General features: G+C 45.7%; 3 protein-coding genes across 4 annotated transcripts; 1 reads left to right on the forward strand and 2 right to left on the reverse strand.

Annotated features, from left to right (window-relative positions):
* Positions 1-15: 15 nt before the first annotated feature.
* rnaset2l (ribonuclease T2, like) lies at positions 16-7100 on the reverse strand. 2 transcript variants are annotated; one of them, XM_047035669.1, is made up of 9 exons: positions 6657-7092; positions 6132-6189; positions 5962-6026; positions 5550-5607; positions 5329-5396; positions 2379-2492; positions 1871-1919; positions 963-1037; positions 16-809 (listed from the first exon to the last, which is right to left on the reverse strand). In XM_047035669.1, exons 1-9 carry the CDS (start codon positions 6893-6895, stop codon positions 612-614), a joined length of 924 nt encoding a protein of 307 aa, XP_046891625.1. In that variant the 5' UTR covers positions 6896-7092; the 3' UTR covers positions 16-611. The 2 variants fall into 2 exon arrangements, with proteins under 2 accessions (XP_046891625.1, XP_046891626.1); XM_047035670.1 differs by having other exon boundaries at positions 709-856; positions 6657-7100.
* A 1956-nt stretch (positions 7101-9056) lies between these two features.
* Positions 9057-12008, forward strand: LOC124477855 (cytochrome c oxidase subunit 7A2, mitochondrial). The gene is made up of 4 exons (XM_047035916.1): positions 9057-9171; positions 11251-11337; positions 11578-11662; positions 11805-12008. Exons 1-4 carry the CDS (start codon positions 9157-9159, stop codon positions 11861-11863), a joined length of 246 nt encoding a protein of 81 aa, XP_046891872.1. The 5' UTR covers positions 9057-9156; the 3' UTR covers positions 11864-12008.
* A 909-nt stretch (positions 12009-12917) lies between these two features.
* chp2 (calcineurin-like EF-hand protein 2) lies at positions 12918-17110 on the reverse strand. The gene is made up of 7 exons (XM_047035657.1): positions 16694-17110; positions 15963-16035; positions 15649-15729; positions 15130-15254; positions 14384-14445; positions 13976-14098; positions 12918-13516 (listed from the first exon to the last, which is right to left on the reverse strand). The coding sequence occupies exons 1-7, from the start codon at positions 16758-16760 to the stop codon at positions 13463-13465; spliced, it is 585 nt and encodes a 194-aa protein (XP_046891613.1). The 5' UTR covers positions 16761-17110; the 3' UTR covers positions 12918-13462.
* Between the last annotated feature and the right edge of the window lie 390 nt (positions 17111-17500).

The following is a 17500-nucleotide window of genomic DNA, read 5'->3' on the forward strand; positions in this document are numbered from 1 at the left end:
GCGTGATTTTTTTGTTGGGGGGGGGGGGGGGGGGGTGTTGGAGTGGGAGTGAGTTATTTTCAGATTGACGTAAAACAGTGTACTATGTCAATAAACTGTCAGCTGTTCACCTGTGATGGTGCTTGGTGTTATTTGTAGCGGGGAGGAAGTGTGTTTCCCACACCGCTGCAGTTTGGTTACTGCAGGTGAGAGAGGAACAGAGACACGATACACACGGCTCAGACACCAGCCCAGTTTACTGTCGCACACAGATCAAGATTATGTTCATGAACAGAATAAAGTCATATAGTAAGCCGCTTAAAGTTAATGCTAGCATTCTAATATCTTATAGTAGATGTCATCCTAATGTGAGTTCTGGTGAAGGGGTTAGTACAGATGGATTCACATTCTCAAACACAAGACATGTCAAACAGTAGTTCAATGTGTTGATCATCTGTATTCTCTAGCCCCGTGTGTGTGTGTGCGCGAGCGTGAGACCTAGGCAAGGCTTCCAGAGAGAGGCTGGAACAAGATCCAGTGTGGACTTATCAAAATCTAAACATCAATCATCATCGTCCTAGTTGATAAGCAGAGCCGGCACATAGGTATCACACAGGTATCTCTCCAAGTCCTCAGCCACAGGGAGAGTGTGGGTGGTCGTGGTTGATGGGGAGGTAGAACAGAGGGGCATCTTTGGGACAGGGGTGCCCAGGAGAGGTGATCAGGAGCCTGGGAGGATGAAGCTTGGGGTCCTGGTCCTGGTGGGGGTCACAGCCCAGGGTCAGGTTCCTGGACAGGAGGATCTTCACCTGCATCAGCAGTTCTTTTCCCTGCCAGGGTGCGTGGTGAGGACGGGAGGGTTAGCGACAGACCACACCTGCACATTCCCATGGGACGGCTTTCGAGATTAACGAAATACGCAGAGAAGTTTGTAGTTGTGTGTGTGTGTGTTTATGCATGTTTGTGTTAGGGTTCATGTTTACCTTGTCATCCTGCATGCACTGGATCACTACATGATCACCCAGGGCTGGTGCCAGAACACTGTAGATCTGATCATGCTGACCCCACACACACACACACACACACACACACAGACAGAGAACAAAAACAGATTGTGTGATGTGTGCGACATCATAGACCAGGGTTCTCTAATTTCGGTCCTCGAGGGCCGCTGTCCTGCATGTTTTAGATGTTTCTCTGCTCCAGCACACCTGATTCAAATGAATGGTCATTACCCGGCTTCCACAGAGCTTGATAACAACCCATTCATTTGAAACGGAATTGGAGAACCCTGTCATAGACCTTCAGGGAGATTTCACAAACTCTTGTTTTGACAACTGCTAATGGCAGTTTTGATCTCTGATACGCTGAGTATCCATTTGCAGACTATGCTTGGCCATGTAAGGAAATGTTCTGTGTACACTATATTTGATCTTGTCTATCCGTTGTATATAAGGACGGTTGTGAACCATGTGCCTCACTCATCTGACCACTCTATCGTGGAAATGTCACATGATCCAAGCTGCTTGTTCTAATAAACAAAGTCAACTCTTTTTCAATGTCATGCCTCTTTCCGGCCAGCCATCGGACAGATATCATCTTATCACTCTCTTAGTTTCGAATTTCTGTTTTCTAGTTTCTTCTAATCATGGGAACATTATTACAATGAGGAATTTGGTTACTAATATATGGTCTTATAATGATACAAATTGGAACATATTTGAAAGAATCACTGCTGACAGCACACAGACTTTAGAGTTTGAACTATATGCGCTTCTCCTGTACTTTCTGTATGCACTATATCTGGCGCTTATCTGGCACTTGTTAAATGAATAAAATGTCAGATGTACAGACAGCAAGAATTCTAGCTTTTTCAGCCTTGGTCCATTACCTCATATGTCTGGTTGCAGGAAGGTTTGATGCCTGCAGAGTCTAAGGACCTGAACAAGTGGAGAAGAGCGGAGAGGGTTGTCAGTCAAACAGTGTGTGGCCGACAGACTGGTTTGTGTGTGTGTGGCTGACAGACTGGTCTGTGTGTGTGTGTGTGGCTGACAGACTGGTCTGTCTGTGTGTGTGTGTGTGCGTGTTTGGGGCGAAGGGGTCTGTGTGTGTGTGCAGGTCTGGACTGGTAATCTGGTATACTGGGCAAATTCTTTACTTAAAATTGGCCAACGACCAGTCCATAAAGCATGGACAACGGTCCATTGGTTCATTTTCCATTCTGACACTGAGCTGGCCCAATCACATCTCTTAACAGGTTCCACCCCCCCTCTCCCTCTCTGTTTTCCTGTGTCAAAAAAATGACCACAAGGATGGTGTACTGGTGGTTGGTGTCCGGCCGATGGTGATAGGCCGGTCTGAGCAAGAATGCCAGGGCCAGCCCCGTGGGTGTCTCTCACCTTTGGATGTCATAGTGAGCTCGTAGTTTCAGAATGATCTGGAAGTAGCGCTGAGGAGAGTTCCAGCCCTCCACACAGGCAGCACACACTCCGTGTTTCCTCCACTCACTGTGCCTGGTAACGGGCACACACACACATAAACACACACATAAACACACATGCAAGCAAAACACATACAGTGCCCTCCAAAAGTATTGGAACAGTGAGGCGAATTCCTTTATTTTTGCTGTAGACTGAAAACATTTGGGCTTGACATCAAATAATGAACGTGAGACCAGAGATCAACGTTTCAGCTTTTATTTCCAGGTATTTACATCAGGATCTGATGCACAACTAAGAAAATATCACATTTTGTTTGAATCCACCCATTTGTCATGTGAGCAAAAGTATTGGAACAGATATACTTAAAACATATTTAAGTGAATAAGACTTAATATTTAGTTGCAAATCCTTTGCTTTCAATAACTGCAGCAAGTCTGTGACCCATTGACGTCACCAAACTTTTGCATTCTTCCTTTTTGATGCTTTCCCAGGCTTTCACTGCAGCCTCTTTCAGTTGTTGTTTGTTTTGTGGGGTTCCTCCCTTCAGTCTCCTCTTAAGCAGGTAAAATGCATGCTCTATAGGGTTTAAGTCTGGAGATTGACTTGGCCAGTCTAATACCTTCCATTTCTTGCCCCTGATGAACTCCTTTGTTGTTTTGGCAGTGTGTTTTGGGTCGTTATCTTGCTGCATGATGAAGGCTCTGCCAATCAGTTTGGTTGCATCTTTCCTTAAATTGGCAGACAAAATGTTTCTGTAGACTTCCAAGTTCATTTTGCTGCTGCCATCATGTGTTACATCCTCAATGAAGATTAATGAGCCCGTCCTAGAAGAAGCCATGCAAGCCCAAGCCATGACATTACCTCCACCGTGTTTCACAGATGAGCTTGTGTGTTTGGGATCATGAGCAGTTCCTTTCTTTCTCCAAACTTTAGCCTTTCCATCACTTTGGTAAAAGTTAATCTTTGTCTCATCAGTCCATAAAACTTTGTCCCAGAATTTTTGAGGTTCATCTCTGTACTTTTTGGCAAATTCCAGCCTGGCCTTCCTATTCTTCTTGCTAATGAATGGTTTGCATCTTCTGGTGTAGCCCTTGTACTTTTGTTCATGAAGTCTTCTGCGAACAGTAGATAGTGATACCTTCACTCCTGCCATCTGGAGGTTGTTGCTGATCTCACTAACAGTTGTTTTAGGGTCTTTCTTTACAGCTCTCACAATGTTTCTGTCATCAACTGCTGATGTTTTCCTTGGTCTACCTGTTCGACGTCTGTTACTTAGTACACCAGAAGTTTTCTTCTTCTTCAGGACATTCCAAATGGTTGTACTGGCTATGGCCAATGTTTCTGCAATGGCTCTGATTGATTTTCCATCTTCTCTAAGACTCACAATTGCTTGTTTTTCACCCAAAGACAGCGCTCCGGTTTTCATGTTGTTTTCACCTCTGAATACAGTCTGCATAGACAAAACCTATCTTACCCAATCTGAACCTGAGTGTAGACATTCAGTGGTATTTATTGATTGAATAATGTATGTAATAGGACACACCTGGGCAACAAAACACACCTGTCAGTCATATGTTCCAATACTTTTGCTCACGTGACAAATGGGTGGGTTCGAACAAAAAGGTGATATTTTCTAATTTGTGCATCAGATCCTGATGTAAATACCTGGAAATAAAAGCTGAAACGTTGATCTCTGGTTTCACATTCATCGTTTGATGTCAAGCCCAAATGTTTTCAGTCTACAGCAAAAATAAAGGAATTGGCCTCACTGTTCCAATACTTTTGGAGGGCACTGTATACACTGAACAAAATTATGAATGCAACACTTTTATTTTTGCCCCCATTTTTCATGAGCTGAACTCAAAGATCTAAGACTTGTTTGAGGTGCACAAAAGGCCTCTCTCAAGTATTGTTCACAAATCTGTCTAAATCTGTGTTAGTGAGCACTTCTCCTTTACCGAGAAAATAGACAGCATGAATATTGCACAGGTGTGCCTTAGGCTGGCCACAATAAAAGGCCACTCTACAATGTGCAGTTTTACTGTATTGGGGGGTCCAGGGGGGAAGGTCCGTTAGGGTGAGAATTTCTGCACAAAGTGTCAGAAACCGTGTCAGGGGAAGCTCATCTGCATGCCCGCCATCCTCATCGTCCTCATCGGGTCATCCTCATCGTCCTCATCGTCCTCATCAGGTCGTCCTCATCAGGTCGTCCTCATCGTCCTCATCAGGTCGTCCTCATCGGGTCGTCCTCCTCGGGTCGGGGTCTCGACCTGACTGCGGGTCAGGTTGAGGGTGAGCTAATCCTGACCCTTACCCTAACTGACTGGTTTTCGGACCCCCAAATACAGTAAAACTGCCCATTTTAGAGTGCCCTTTAAATGTGGTCAGCCTAAGGCACACCTGTGCAATAATCCTGCTGTCTAATCAGCATCTTGATATGCCACAACTGTGAGGTGGATGTGTTTTCTCGGCAAAAGAGAAGTGCTCACTTACACAGGTTTAGACAGATTTGTGAACAACATTTGAGAGAAATAGGCCTTTTGTGCACCTCGAACAAGTCTTAGATCTTTGAGTTCAGCTCATGAAAAATGGGTGCAAAAACTAAAGTGTTACATTTATAATTTTATTCACCGTATCTAAACATATATACACATATAATATTTGTTTTACAATTATTGTCTAAATAATCTCAATAAACAGAATCAAACTCATTGAGATACAGTGTCATTTCTCTGTCTTGTTGTTTACACAAACGGTCTTCATTTCTCTTTATGACAAGACTTTCTCCACAGCCTGTACCCAGCCTTGGCCAAGATATAAATCCCTACCAGCTTCTTCACATCAGCCAGTGACGATCTCTGCAGCCATGGCAACTAAGACTGTTCTCACGATCAAAGGAAATTCTCACCAGAAATCGAAACTGCTTTTGTTCTTCAGTAAGGATGGCCACAGCTGGTGAAGCTGAGAATCCAGTTCCTACACACACACACATCCACCAACTCTTTACAGGCTATTGTTTCAATTAACATCAGTTTTTATATTATTCAGAGGGGTGTGTGTGTGTGTGTGTATGTGTGTGTGTGTGTGTGTGTGTGTGTGGTTGCAGGTCAGGTTGTAGAGGTGTGTTACCTTCAGGTCAGAGTGGAAGATGTGCCAACATGAGCAGCACATCCCCTCTTTCAGAGGCCTGACAGAGACAGACAGAGACAAAGACAGAGACAGATAGAGACAGACAGAGCCAAAGACAGAGACAGAGAGAAAGGCTGGGAGACTCAACACTGCACTTTGAACACAAACAACAGTGGTAACATGTTGATTCATTGATAATAAGAGTTATCCACATCGTCCACACTGAACTGCACACGCCTTGAAACTGGACTGTGTGAATTAGCACTCCTTGAAACTGAACTATGTGTATTAGCACTCCTTGAAACTGAACTGTGTGTATTAGCACTCCTTGAAACTGGACTGTGTGAATTAGCACTCCTTGAAACTGAACTATGTGTATTAGCACTCCTTGAAACTGGACTGTGTGTATTACCAGAGTCCATGGATAGTCCAGTCACTGATGTTAGATGGAACTCTGCACTCAGAGGGGTCGAAACTCTGGGGATGGATGTATGGAGAAAGACAGACAGACTGACTGACTGGTGGAAAGACAAATGGATGAATAGATGGATGGACAGACAGGCGGTCAAACAACAAACTCACCACACAGAAGCTTCCGGGCCACTGCAGGACAAAGAGCAGACACTTCCAGCTGCAGAACCTGGAGGAGAAGTGCTGCGGTTAGGGGTCATCAGGGTTCATACTGGGATCAACAGCAGGGTTAGGGGTCATCAGGGTTCACACTGGGATCAACAGCAGGGTTAGGGGTAATCAGGGTTCACACTGGGATCAACAGCAGGGTTAGGGGTCCAGACTAAAGGCCAGTGCACACTGAGTTTGACATTTGTATCTAAAATGTTTTCACGTTAAAAAATAAATACAGCTTCACGTTATGTCAATCGCGCTTACAAACTTCTTCCGAAACTTTCGTCCGTCAAAAGTTCGGATCGGGTTCGATTTTTTGCGTTTTCGCATCCATAGCCAGCATTTTTAGAGTTTTTTTGGAAATTTGAAAATTTTGCACTCAGTGTGTAAGGGCCTTAATGCCTAGGTCAAGTTTGGATTTGATCACACTCCTGCCCCCCCACCCCCTCACACACACACAGTGGAAGGATGTGATGATCTTACTTTTTCTCCTCTGGGTTTTCTGTCCAGTGGGCCAGAGAGAGGCCAACCATGAAGATCGCCAGCAGGTGTAGCCCTGATGGAGCCATGGTCTCTCTGCTGGTGTCTCTCCTGGTGTCTCTGCTGGTGTCTATCCTGGTCTCTCTGCTGGTCTGCCTGTCTCTCTGCTGTTGCTGTGCTCCGTGCTGTGTTGCCGTGGAGACTCCAGAAAGGGACTCGATGGAGCGTCTGAAATACCTCATGTTTTAGTTTCAGTTCCTCCCTTCAGTAGTCAGACAGATGGCCGGGGCAGCAAACTACCCACAGGATGTGTAGACGCGACACAATGTATGACTTAACTGTAAACTAAAGAGATTTTGATGTATGCATTACTGTACTGTATGCGTACACTAACTAAAAATCCTTAAAAAGAGACTTGCCAGAAAAGTCTGCATATTTCTTGTTCTTTTGTTCGTCTTTTGGTCATCCCCCCCCCCCCCCCCCGCCTGACTGGTTCTCATGAGGAAACAGAAGAAATGTGTTTCTACTTTATTTAATGATTTCAGTTGTGGAACAGTACACATATGGTGGCCTTCCTTTCATGTTTTAAGGAAGGCAGAAGTGCAACTGAGATTTCAAGGCTGGCCCGCACGTAACACAATGCAGCTTGGAGGCCTTCCAGTGGCTCGTTGGTTAAGAACGCGTGTCACACAGGCTGAAAGCTACCCGCAGCGTCCAGGGTTCGAAGTCATCTGCTGTTAGGGTGGAGGAAGGGGGTGGGGGAGGTGGGTTAAGAAGGGAGAAGAAGGTAGAGAAAAGTTTGTGGGGGCTTGAGGCAGAGTTAATTTTGTTCAGGAAGTATTGGGTTTTAGCACCAGTTATGTGAGCAAAGAAGGATTTAAGGAGGGAGTGATACTTCTCAAGGTCCAAACCGTCTTTGGACTTGTGCCATCTCCTCTCAGCTGCCTGAAGGGTGAACCGTTCTTCACGAATAACATCCGTGAGCCACGGGCAGGAGGGAGAAGATCGTGCAAGCCTGGTTGACAGGGGACAGAGAGTGTCAAGTGATGCAGTTAATATGGATAACAGGGTGTTGGTGGCAGTGTTAGTGGGGTGGGACATGAACTCGTCAATGGGAGGGAGGATGTTACAATGGAGGAGAAATGGGAGGGAGACAGGGAGCGGAGGTTGCAGCGGAAAGTTACGAGGGGAGGGGAGGTAGGAGGGGTTGGAGGGAGAGAGACAGAGAATTGGATGAAGGAGTGATCAGAAATGTGTGGTCGGGTTACAGAGGTTAAGTCAGTGATACAGTTACGTGTCAGGATGAGGTCGAGCTGTTTTCCTGCCTTGTGGGTCGCCGGTGTTCAGCAGCTTTAGGTCGAATGAAGTCAGATGAGACTTGAAGTCAGACGAGACTTGAAGTCAGACGAGACTTGAAGTCAGACGAGACTTGAAGTCAGACGAGACTTGAAGTCGACGAGACTTGAAGTCAGACGAGACTTGAAGTCAGAAGAGACTTGAAGTCGACGAGACTTGAAGTCAGACGAGACTTGAAGTCAGACGAGACTTGAAGTCAACGGCCTGCGGTCCTTTGAGGTGGATGTTGAAGTCCTCAAGGAGTATCAGCGGTGTTCCATCATCCGGGAGGACGCTGGGGAGCATGTCCATCTCCTCCTCAAGGTCAGCTAGCGGCCCTGGTGGGCGATATAGGACCACTAAGAATGCTTTGATAGGATCTTGATAGGACCTTATACAGAAAGACAGTGTTGCTGTCCTGTTTTAAGCATGAACCAATACTTATACTGCTCAGATTGATTGTAACTGTTAGTGTCCTTACAAAGGACGTATATCCCCAGAACACCAGAGCACCAGTGATCAGGATGCTGTACCCATCCCCAGAACACCAGAGCACCAGTGATCAGGACACATCAGGCGTGAGGTGAGACCAACACACACTGTGTCCCCTTCTCTTCTTCTCTGTTCCTGGCAGAAACAAGGTGAGTCAGGGTCTAGGGAGGCTATGAGAGGAATTGTGGGCCTGGACCTCCTCCAGTTCATCGTCGACTCCCACCTATGTTATTCCTTGATTCCAGCAGATTACACAATGAGTTCACATTCCAAGGCGTGAATTTCTTTTATGTATTTTTCAACCATTTGTCAGTCAGACTCCAGGCTCCTCCTCCTCTGCCCATCCTCCAGATGGTTACATCTAATCTCAGCTAGATTTCTGTTTACTATAAAAAATTCACTTTAAATGGGTTTCCTTTATTGGAATACAAATCACTTCGCTTCAAAATAACTTCACATGTCAGTGAATAAACATGCCAATGTAATGATTGTTATCATACACACCGTTTCCCCCTAAGCTGTGCTTTACCGGTCCTAGGCACAGTTTGGCCTGTGTTGTGTTCCATACTTTGGCTCTGGTTCAGAAGCCAAGTGTGGTGATGTGCCCTTGTACAGCCCTGGCTAGACCACAACACACCAGCAGCAGCAGGCAGCCTTACAGACAGCAACCTCCACCATGAACCACCTTCTGGTAAACACTTTCTCTCTCTCCTTCCCTGCGCTGTTACCTTTCCCTGACGCGTGTTCCTGTCAGAGATAAAAAACGATCCTGTTTGGAATATCGTACTCTGCGGAGGGGATTTTGGATTAAAACGTGGAACAGTGACCATCCAACCTTTGTACCTGTAGAGAGTGTGGAGAATGTGCTTCATTTTTAACTGCCTTTTTGTTGTTGAAAGTATAAGATATGTTGGGGGGAGGGGGAGGGAGGGGTTGGCTGGGTTGGGTTCTGAGCTGACTGTAACCAGGCCTGGTATCGTCTCTCTGCCCTGGGTCACGGGTGGCATTGTGGCAGGGTGGCAAGGGGGGCAAGGGGGGGCTGGAACACCCCCTCCACCAGGGCAAACTCACGCTGGTCTGTGTCAACGCAGAGTTTAGTGAGAAGAAAACAAAGGAGATCAACTGGCAGATTCCTTCTGTGGGTGTCAGAAATCTGTGTACTGTGACAGGGGCAAAGTTTGATCTTTACTGTGAACTAGTTGAACTACACGACAAGCTTGTTGCTTTCAGGCTGTATGAGAGCTTTAGGGGTGAGTTACTGTTAACACATATGACACCTGTCGTATGAGCAGAGGGTCTGTCATAGACACCTTTTATTTGATTTTAATGGAAGTCATGTAGTGGGAACTTGGGAGGTCTCTATTTAGCACGTACACATGCTCTCACACACACACACACACACACACACACACACACACACACACACACACACACACACACACAGACACACACACACACACAGACACACACACACACACACAGACACACACACACACACACACACAGACACACACACACAAACAGCCACTTTTACCCTCTAACATTCATTGGCTGATGCCACAGTTGAGGAGCAGTCATTGGCTGGCCGCGGTATCAGTCATTTGGCTTACACACTAGGTTTGACCTTGTGTGGCAAAGTCCTCTTAAAGAGACAGTAATAGGGTCCACTTAGGTCAACAAATACGTCAGTGTTTTATTTATATACACTCTTGTTTGTTCTAATTTATAAATCACTCTCTCAGTTGGAGATAAGTTCAAAAACTGTGTATGTTGGAAGTGTCATGTCTGGCTAAAACAGATGTTTTGAAAACATGTGACAGAGCTCACAACGATCAGTTCTGGGACCTTGTCTGTCCTCTGTCCTCCAGACACACACATAGGCTACGTGCACACACACACACACACACACACACACACACATACACACACACACACACACATAGGCTACGTGCATACACACACACATTCCATCCTTGTGCCGATAAAACCAGATGGAAACACACTACACAGAGCACAGACCTGCTGGGAAAGGACCTTTTACAGAACTGAGATGTGCCGTGCAGCTAGCCAGCTTCAGACACACAGGAGTTAAAGGGGTTTGGAAAGACAACTGCAGACACTTCAGGCAGTTTGTTGGAATCGCGCCCTCCTCATGAACGACGGAAAGATTTCAAAATGCCTTCAGATCCACAGGCTTCTTAACTAGTATCAGTTAATACTTCAATGTGCGTAGCTAATTTCAGTTCCTGATGCTAATATTACATTTTAGCTCTCCTTTTTATTCAGTCAAGAAACGGTCTGTATTTACCAGTCAGTGCAAAATAACAACATCTCAGCTATCAGACAATATCAGTTAATGCATAAATTTGAACAATCTGGCCAAGCTCAATGCGTAGGGATTTAGAATAAGAGACGTTTTTGGATTTGTGTCTGGGCATAGCTGGACCTAATTAACATAACATAGCATTGGGAAAAGTCTAATGGTATTTACCTTGGAAAGTGTCAAAAAGATTGTGTTAGTTGGATCCACACTCTCCAAGCTATGTAAGAGGTTGTGTTATACACAGGACTGTGAGTGGGTCTGTTTCTCATGGGTGAGTGTGTTTCTCATGGGTGAGTTTGTTTCTCATGGGTGAGAGTGTTTCTCATGGGTGAGTTTGTTTCTCATGGGTGAGTTTGTTTCTCATGGGTGAGTGTGTTTCTCATGGGTGAGTGTGTTTCTCATGGGTGAGAGTGTTTCTCATGGGTGAGTGTTTTTCATGGGTTTCAGAAAGTTCCTCGTCTCGCTAGCCGAGCCTTCACCACGTCCAGCAGACACATGAAGAACAAGGTTGCAGAAGCACAGAAGCTCTTTCAAGTGAGATCACACACACCTGCAAATATACACACACACACCTGCACACACCTGCAAATATACACACACATTCCTGCACATCCACACACGGCCAGGGTGAGGGAGGCTGTGTGAAATGACGGTGCTGGTTGACTGACAGTGTAAGGTCTCCTGCCCTCACTGGTGCAGTCTGACTTTCACGACCTTTAGGACCTCGATTTTACCCCCCCCCCCCCCTCTCTTCCTTGGTTTCCATGTCAACAGGAAGACAATGGTCTACCAGTTCACATCAAAGGAGGAACCACTGACGTTCTTCTCTACCGATTAACCATGACCATCACCATCGCAGGTAAGAAACCACAACCGCAATGGCATCAGCCTGTCCTGACACCTGGAAACACCTAACATCTGAAAGCGGATCTAAACATGTCAAAGGTTTCTAACTTCTGTAGCTGTCTAACATGTCTCTTGTGTTCTCCACTCTGATGCAGGAACAGGCTTTTCTCTCTACTGGCTGCTGGTAGCCTGCCAGCCCAAGGGTAAAGTGTGACCAGGAGAGGGAGGAGGAGGCTGGAGAGCTAGATCACTCTGCTGCATGCAAGGAACTGTTGTACAAATCAAATTCAATTTCTTTTGCAGCCTCCTTATGGCGTGAGACATTGTATGTACAGAATAAAGCTCACTGTTGGAGCCTGGATGTTTAAAGTCCTGTTTGGATTTAGGTCAGTGTGTGCGTGTGTAGGCTAGGGCAGGGCGAGTATATATATATTTTTTATATCTTGCAATTTTCAGTTTGTGCACATGCTTTTTGGGACCAATATTCGATATATCGCCCAGCCCTAGTGTAGGCTACTTCTAATTCATCTCAGTGTTTCATCTTTGTGGTGCATTCAAAGTTGGTGGTTCTGACTCGGCTAAAAGGCCTTATCGTCAAAACGTGACTGCGACCCTCTGAAACTCGTTATTAGGGTTGGGTTAGGGAGGGTTATTAGGATTAGGGAGGGTTGACCACAACCCTCTTTCTTGGCGCCCAGACGACTTTTCGCTGCAGCTGTGCGCTGTGACGAATACAATTTTGCGCCGTCCTACGCAACTTCCCTAGCCTGACGTTGTCATACTCATAATTCTAGTCAGAATATGAGTCTGAAAACTCTCCGTTGGGCTGTGACTACGGGGCGTGTTTCAACCGAACTCTAAAACAATACGAGACCCTCCAGACCCAACTTCCCGACCAAATTTTTTTGTGGGCTGGCAGTCAGGCTACAACTTCCCGGCATACGAAGGAGTTGTTGAGTCTAATCAAGCTCCCTCCTTCCTCAGGTTTGTTCTCTGATCAGGTCTTTGCTGACATCTAGTGGTCAGTCGGAAATGTTACATTTACATTTAGTCATTTAGCAGACACTCTTATCCAGAGCGACTCACAGCAAGTGCAGGGATATTCCCCCCGAGGCAAGTAGGGTGAAGTGCCTTGCCCAAGGACACAACATCATTTTGTGTGGCTGGGAATCGAACTGGGGACCTTCAGATTACTAGCCCGATTCCCTAACCGCTCAGCCACCTGACTCCCTTACAAAAGGATGGACACAGGACACAACAACATTTTGTCGCCTGAGTAGGAATATATTTATTAAGTTCATACACAAAAAAAATCGATTAGCTTATACATCAAATGGCAGAGTAAAATACTGTGTGCACCACAGTACACCATCATCCAGTCATAGAAGAATACCAAAGTACATGTAAGTATATTAATTACTCATCATAACAAGCATACTGTTTAAGAAGCCTGGATTCCTCCTCCCCAATATCAAAACCAAAAACGTCTAAAGCCTTCAGTTACACACTCTTACAAGCACAGTCAAATCGGACGTTTAATACCCATTTACTAACACTGACACATTGGCAGCAGCATCTCAGTGTGTTTGGGAGAATGTACCACACACACATGTACGGTGGGGTACATGAGAGGCCAACACAGTATCATGCTGTGAGAAGCTGATTGGCATCTCTGTTCTGTAAAGAGACAGGAAATGCCATGTTGTCATTCAGGAGAATCTGGTAACCGTGACTACCAAGAAGAAGCAGGACAGGAAGGGGCAGAGCCAAGGGAGGCTCTAGGGAGCCAATCAGGTGACAGCCTCAAAGGGCATCAACGCAGGAAGCGGATACTCATCTTGTGGTCGATGTTGACTTTCTCCAAAGTCTATTGGAAATGGAAATTAAAATATAAATATATATATTCATAATACACTGTGTAAAGTGTGCATATACTTTGTTCGGTAACTGCAAACATTCCTAATTCATGTATACCGTATATACTGTATACACATGACATGCAGATTTATATATTGTGTATACATAAATTACAAATGTATGCAGCTACTGAACAAAGATGCAAGTGTGTAGGAGACACAACACACACACACACACACACTACAATCTAACAATGTATCTTTGTCCGTTCAAACAATCCTGCCTGTGTGTGTCCTAGCTGAACTGTGCTGTCCTACACAGACACAGCAACACTGATCCAGGACCAGGCCCGTCCATATCCGCTCTGTCAGGGTGAGGGGGCAGGACTGATCCCAGGTCAGACTAGGATGTCGGTTCAGCTGCTTTAGTGTTCAGTGTCTGAGGCACTGTGGGGGTCTCCCTCTGGTACCTTCCGGAACTCTTCGAAGGAGATGGCCTGGTCCTGGTCCATGTCGGCCTCCTGGATGGCCCGGTCGGCTACACTCTCCAGCTGCTCCTCCGTCACCTGGCTCTCCAGCAACGCACGCAACACCTGGCAATCGAAAACAGCAGCCAATCACATTACAGAGATGATCATGCAGGGTGGTGCTGGAGGAGGAGGAGGAGGAGGAGGAGGGGGTGGGGCGAGTAAGGGGGGATGGCAATAATGATGAAGCCTGATTTTAAGACTATAAAAGTAATCTTGGTTTGATATTAGCAGGGTAATAGGTTTGTTTTCAAACATGGGTGGGACATCTTTCTGTTAATAACTGAGGCTGTTATACAGCATGTTCTGTGACCCTGTGAAGACACCAGGCACCATGAGGGAACCACTGACCTGTAGAAGCTCCCTCCTGGAGATCTTGCCATCTTTGTCTTGGTCATACAGCTGGAAGACAACTGAGAGAGGAGGAAAGAGGAGGAGAGAGGAGGAGAGAGGAGGGGAGAGGAGGAGAGAGGAGGGGAGAGGAGGAGAGAGGGGAACAGAGAGGAGGGGAGAGGAGGAGTAAGGAGGAGAGAGGAGGAGGGAAAAGAGAGGAGGAGAGAGGAGGAGAGAGGGAAAAGAGAGGAGGAGAGAGGAGGAGAGAGGAGGAGAGAGGAGGAGAGAGGGAAAAGAGAGGAGGAGAGAGGAGGAGAGAGGAGGAGAAAGGAGGAGAGAGGGAAAAGAGAGGAGGAGAGAGGAGGAGAGAGGGAAAAGAGAGGAGGAGAGAGGAGGAGAGAGGGAAAAGAGAGGAGGAGAGAGGAGGAGAGAGGAGGAGAGAGGGAAAAGAGATTAGGAGAGGGGAGGAGAGAGGGAAAAGAGAGGAGGAGAGAGGGAAAAGAGAGGAGAGAGGGATAAATAGGAGAAAATATCAGAGGAAAGAGACGGTGAGTAAGGACATGGAGACGAGGAAAAACAGATGATAACATGACAGCTCCCTGACGGTAATCCTGAAACACATCTACTGTGCATGTTCACTACTGTGCATGTTCACTACTGTGCATGTTCACTACTGTGCATGTTCACTACTGTGCATGTTCATTGAAGATTATAGAGGTCAGATGATCATGTTATGTGGAGATGAGAGCAGGTGGTGAACTCACACTTCAGCTTGCTGGTTCTGCTGTTGACCAGTTCTGGACCGCCTGCATCTCTGGGACGCTTCTTCTCAACCGGACGGAAAAGGGCCAGGATCTTCACAAAGGAGTGGAAGTCAACTGTTTCCTGTCTGTAAACATACCCAGAACAACAGTGTAGCAGACCTTTCTATGTTCAACGAAAAAGGGTGTTTTGTCCCTCCGGAGTTGCCGTAGACGTGATGCTGAGGTAACCATGACGTGAAGTCAGTGAGGTCTGTTCGAATTGCGAGGTCAAAAAGAGCAGTGGGAAAATACAAGTTGTGAAAACAGACCGCGTCTGTGTGTCTTATTGTCCACCCGACCATATGAAGTTATATCTAAAACGAACCTACAAACAGCTTGGTTACAACAGCATCATTCACCAGCTGTGCACAAACTCAGTTCACAAAACGCAGGAACGCATAGTCAGAAGTTAGAAAGGAACAGCGTTGATCTAGCAGATCAAGTTGTGGTTATCAAGCCGGCAGAAAACTTGGCCTTTACCCGGGGGAGAAGAAGGAGGCGATGATCCGGTCTCCGATGGGGTTCATCGCCAGCTCTCTGATCTCCCCAAAATCCTGAGGCCTTTCAAGAGGAGATACAGGAAGAGAGGGAAACATTCTGAAATCATGATCATTTGAATTCAACCTTCCTTTGCAGCCTCTATGAATTGTATTTCATTTATTAAAATGTTGCCATACAGGGATAATACTAGGCCTACTCGTATTAATGATGTTATTAACGTATAACGTATTATTATATAAACGGATATGAATGAAGATATTTTTATATTTTTATTAACATTGAGATTAACTCACCGGAGGTGGCCTTTCCCCTCTTTGTCCAGCGCTTCAAAACGGTCATACAGTCGAACAATGTGCGCAGGCGTGACTACAAAGACGAGGCGAAACATGCCATTATGCCATTCGAACCCTCATCAATAAGTCGGCCTAGGTCACAGAGACAGTACTATGGAGCGCAATCGATAACTAATAAATTACAAATCGATATGTGCTCTGGACCATTAGTAGGCCTATAGCCTTATGTTCTAGTTTCGATTTCTGCACTCAAACGTGTCAAACTCTTAGTCTTATACATGTCCTACAAGTATAACTGTTATTATATTAGCGTTAATAATCTACTGGTCGGACTAGGGTACCCTGGACTGGAAGGTGGTTCTTGCGCGCGTGCCAGGCGCGGCAGAACGCACCTGTCATCCATCAATCTTCTGCGGTTCTGATGACTTGCAAATCCCAGGAAGCTATTGTCCCAGGATTATTAAAAAAGTATATAGTGCCGCAACATTTTTGATAAACAAACGACCTTGCTCATACACCCTGCTTACTGTGATTTGATTTTGAAGGTATTGCCACATAGCTGCACCCAAAGTAAGAATTTCCGTTATACGAGTCGGAGTGTACATCGGGTCTCCGTTTCTACAAATTGCACAGAAGCTTCCTACATAATACATATATTAATAAACAATTAATAACATATTAAATAAATGCAGATGTATATGTTGTCCATTAGATTCAGGTGGAAAACTTACATCCAGTTTCTTGCATTAATTCCTCGACATTTGGGATTTTTGACAGGGTGGAGTTTGCCGATCCCATTTCGGAGGAAACATCCGTGTATTCGATGTAAAATCGCTTTCTCCTGCACAATTAGCTTATCTGCACCCTTGTGTTTTGCTTGTTAGCAACTCCCAATCGTGGTCAAATTGAATTTGCAACTTTGTTCAGTTGTGTGTGCAGTTCGAGAGAGCCCTGTTTTGATGGACGGGGTATCTAACCAATCGCAGCAACAACAGGATACTCCGACTGACCAATGAGCATGAGAGACACAGAACCTTCATCAACAGTAATTTATGACAAAATACGTCATGTCATCATTTGGCATAGGCATATTTACTATAATGTCCAGAAGTTGTTTGAATCTTGGCACGGTATTACATACAGACCAATTCCTCCTGGATGCCGGAATTAGCAACGGCCACTAGATGGCCCCATACAACTCGGTACGCGGTAGAAACGGGGGTGGCTACGGGAGGACTGGGCTGGCGGTGTCAAGTACAGGCTACACCGTAGCGTCCTTGGCGACAGGTCAGCTGTGACTCAGGTATGCTTCCTGCTTGAAGGGACTGCAGGGCCGGTATTGCTTTCATCAAACACTTGATTAAAATGGCGCCTTAGTATTTGTAACTGATTTAAGGAGCACATGTTGCCTTACTAAATCTCTAGGTATTATGATAGCTGGTCACTCTATTGTTTAGCGCCCAGTCCACTGCTGCAACAAAATTATACGTTTGTTTGCGCTACGTGTTCACTTTATCTTTCCAGTAAGTCATGACGGG

Source organism: Hypomesus transpacificus, chromosome 15 (assembly GCF_021917145.1).
Source record: "Hypomesus transpacificus isolate Combined female chromosome 15, fHypTra1, whole genome shotgun sequence".
Taxonomy (NCBI): Eukaryota; Metazoa; Chordata; class Actinopteri; order Osmeriformes; family Osmeridae; genus Hypomesus; species Hypomesus transpacificus.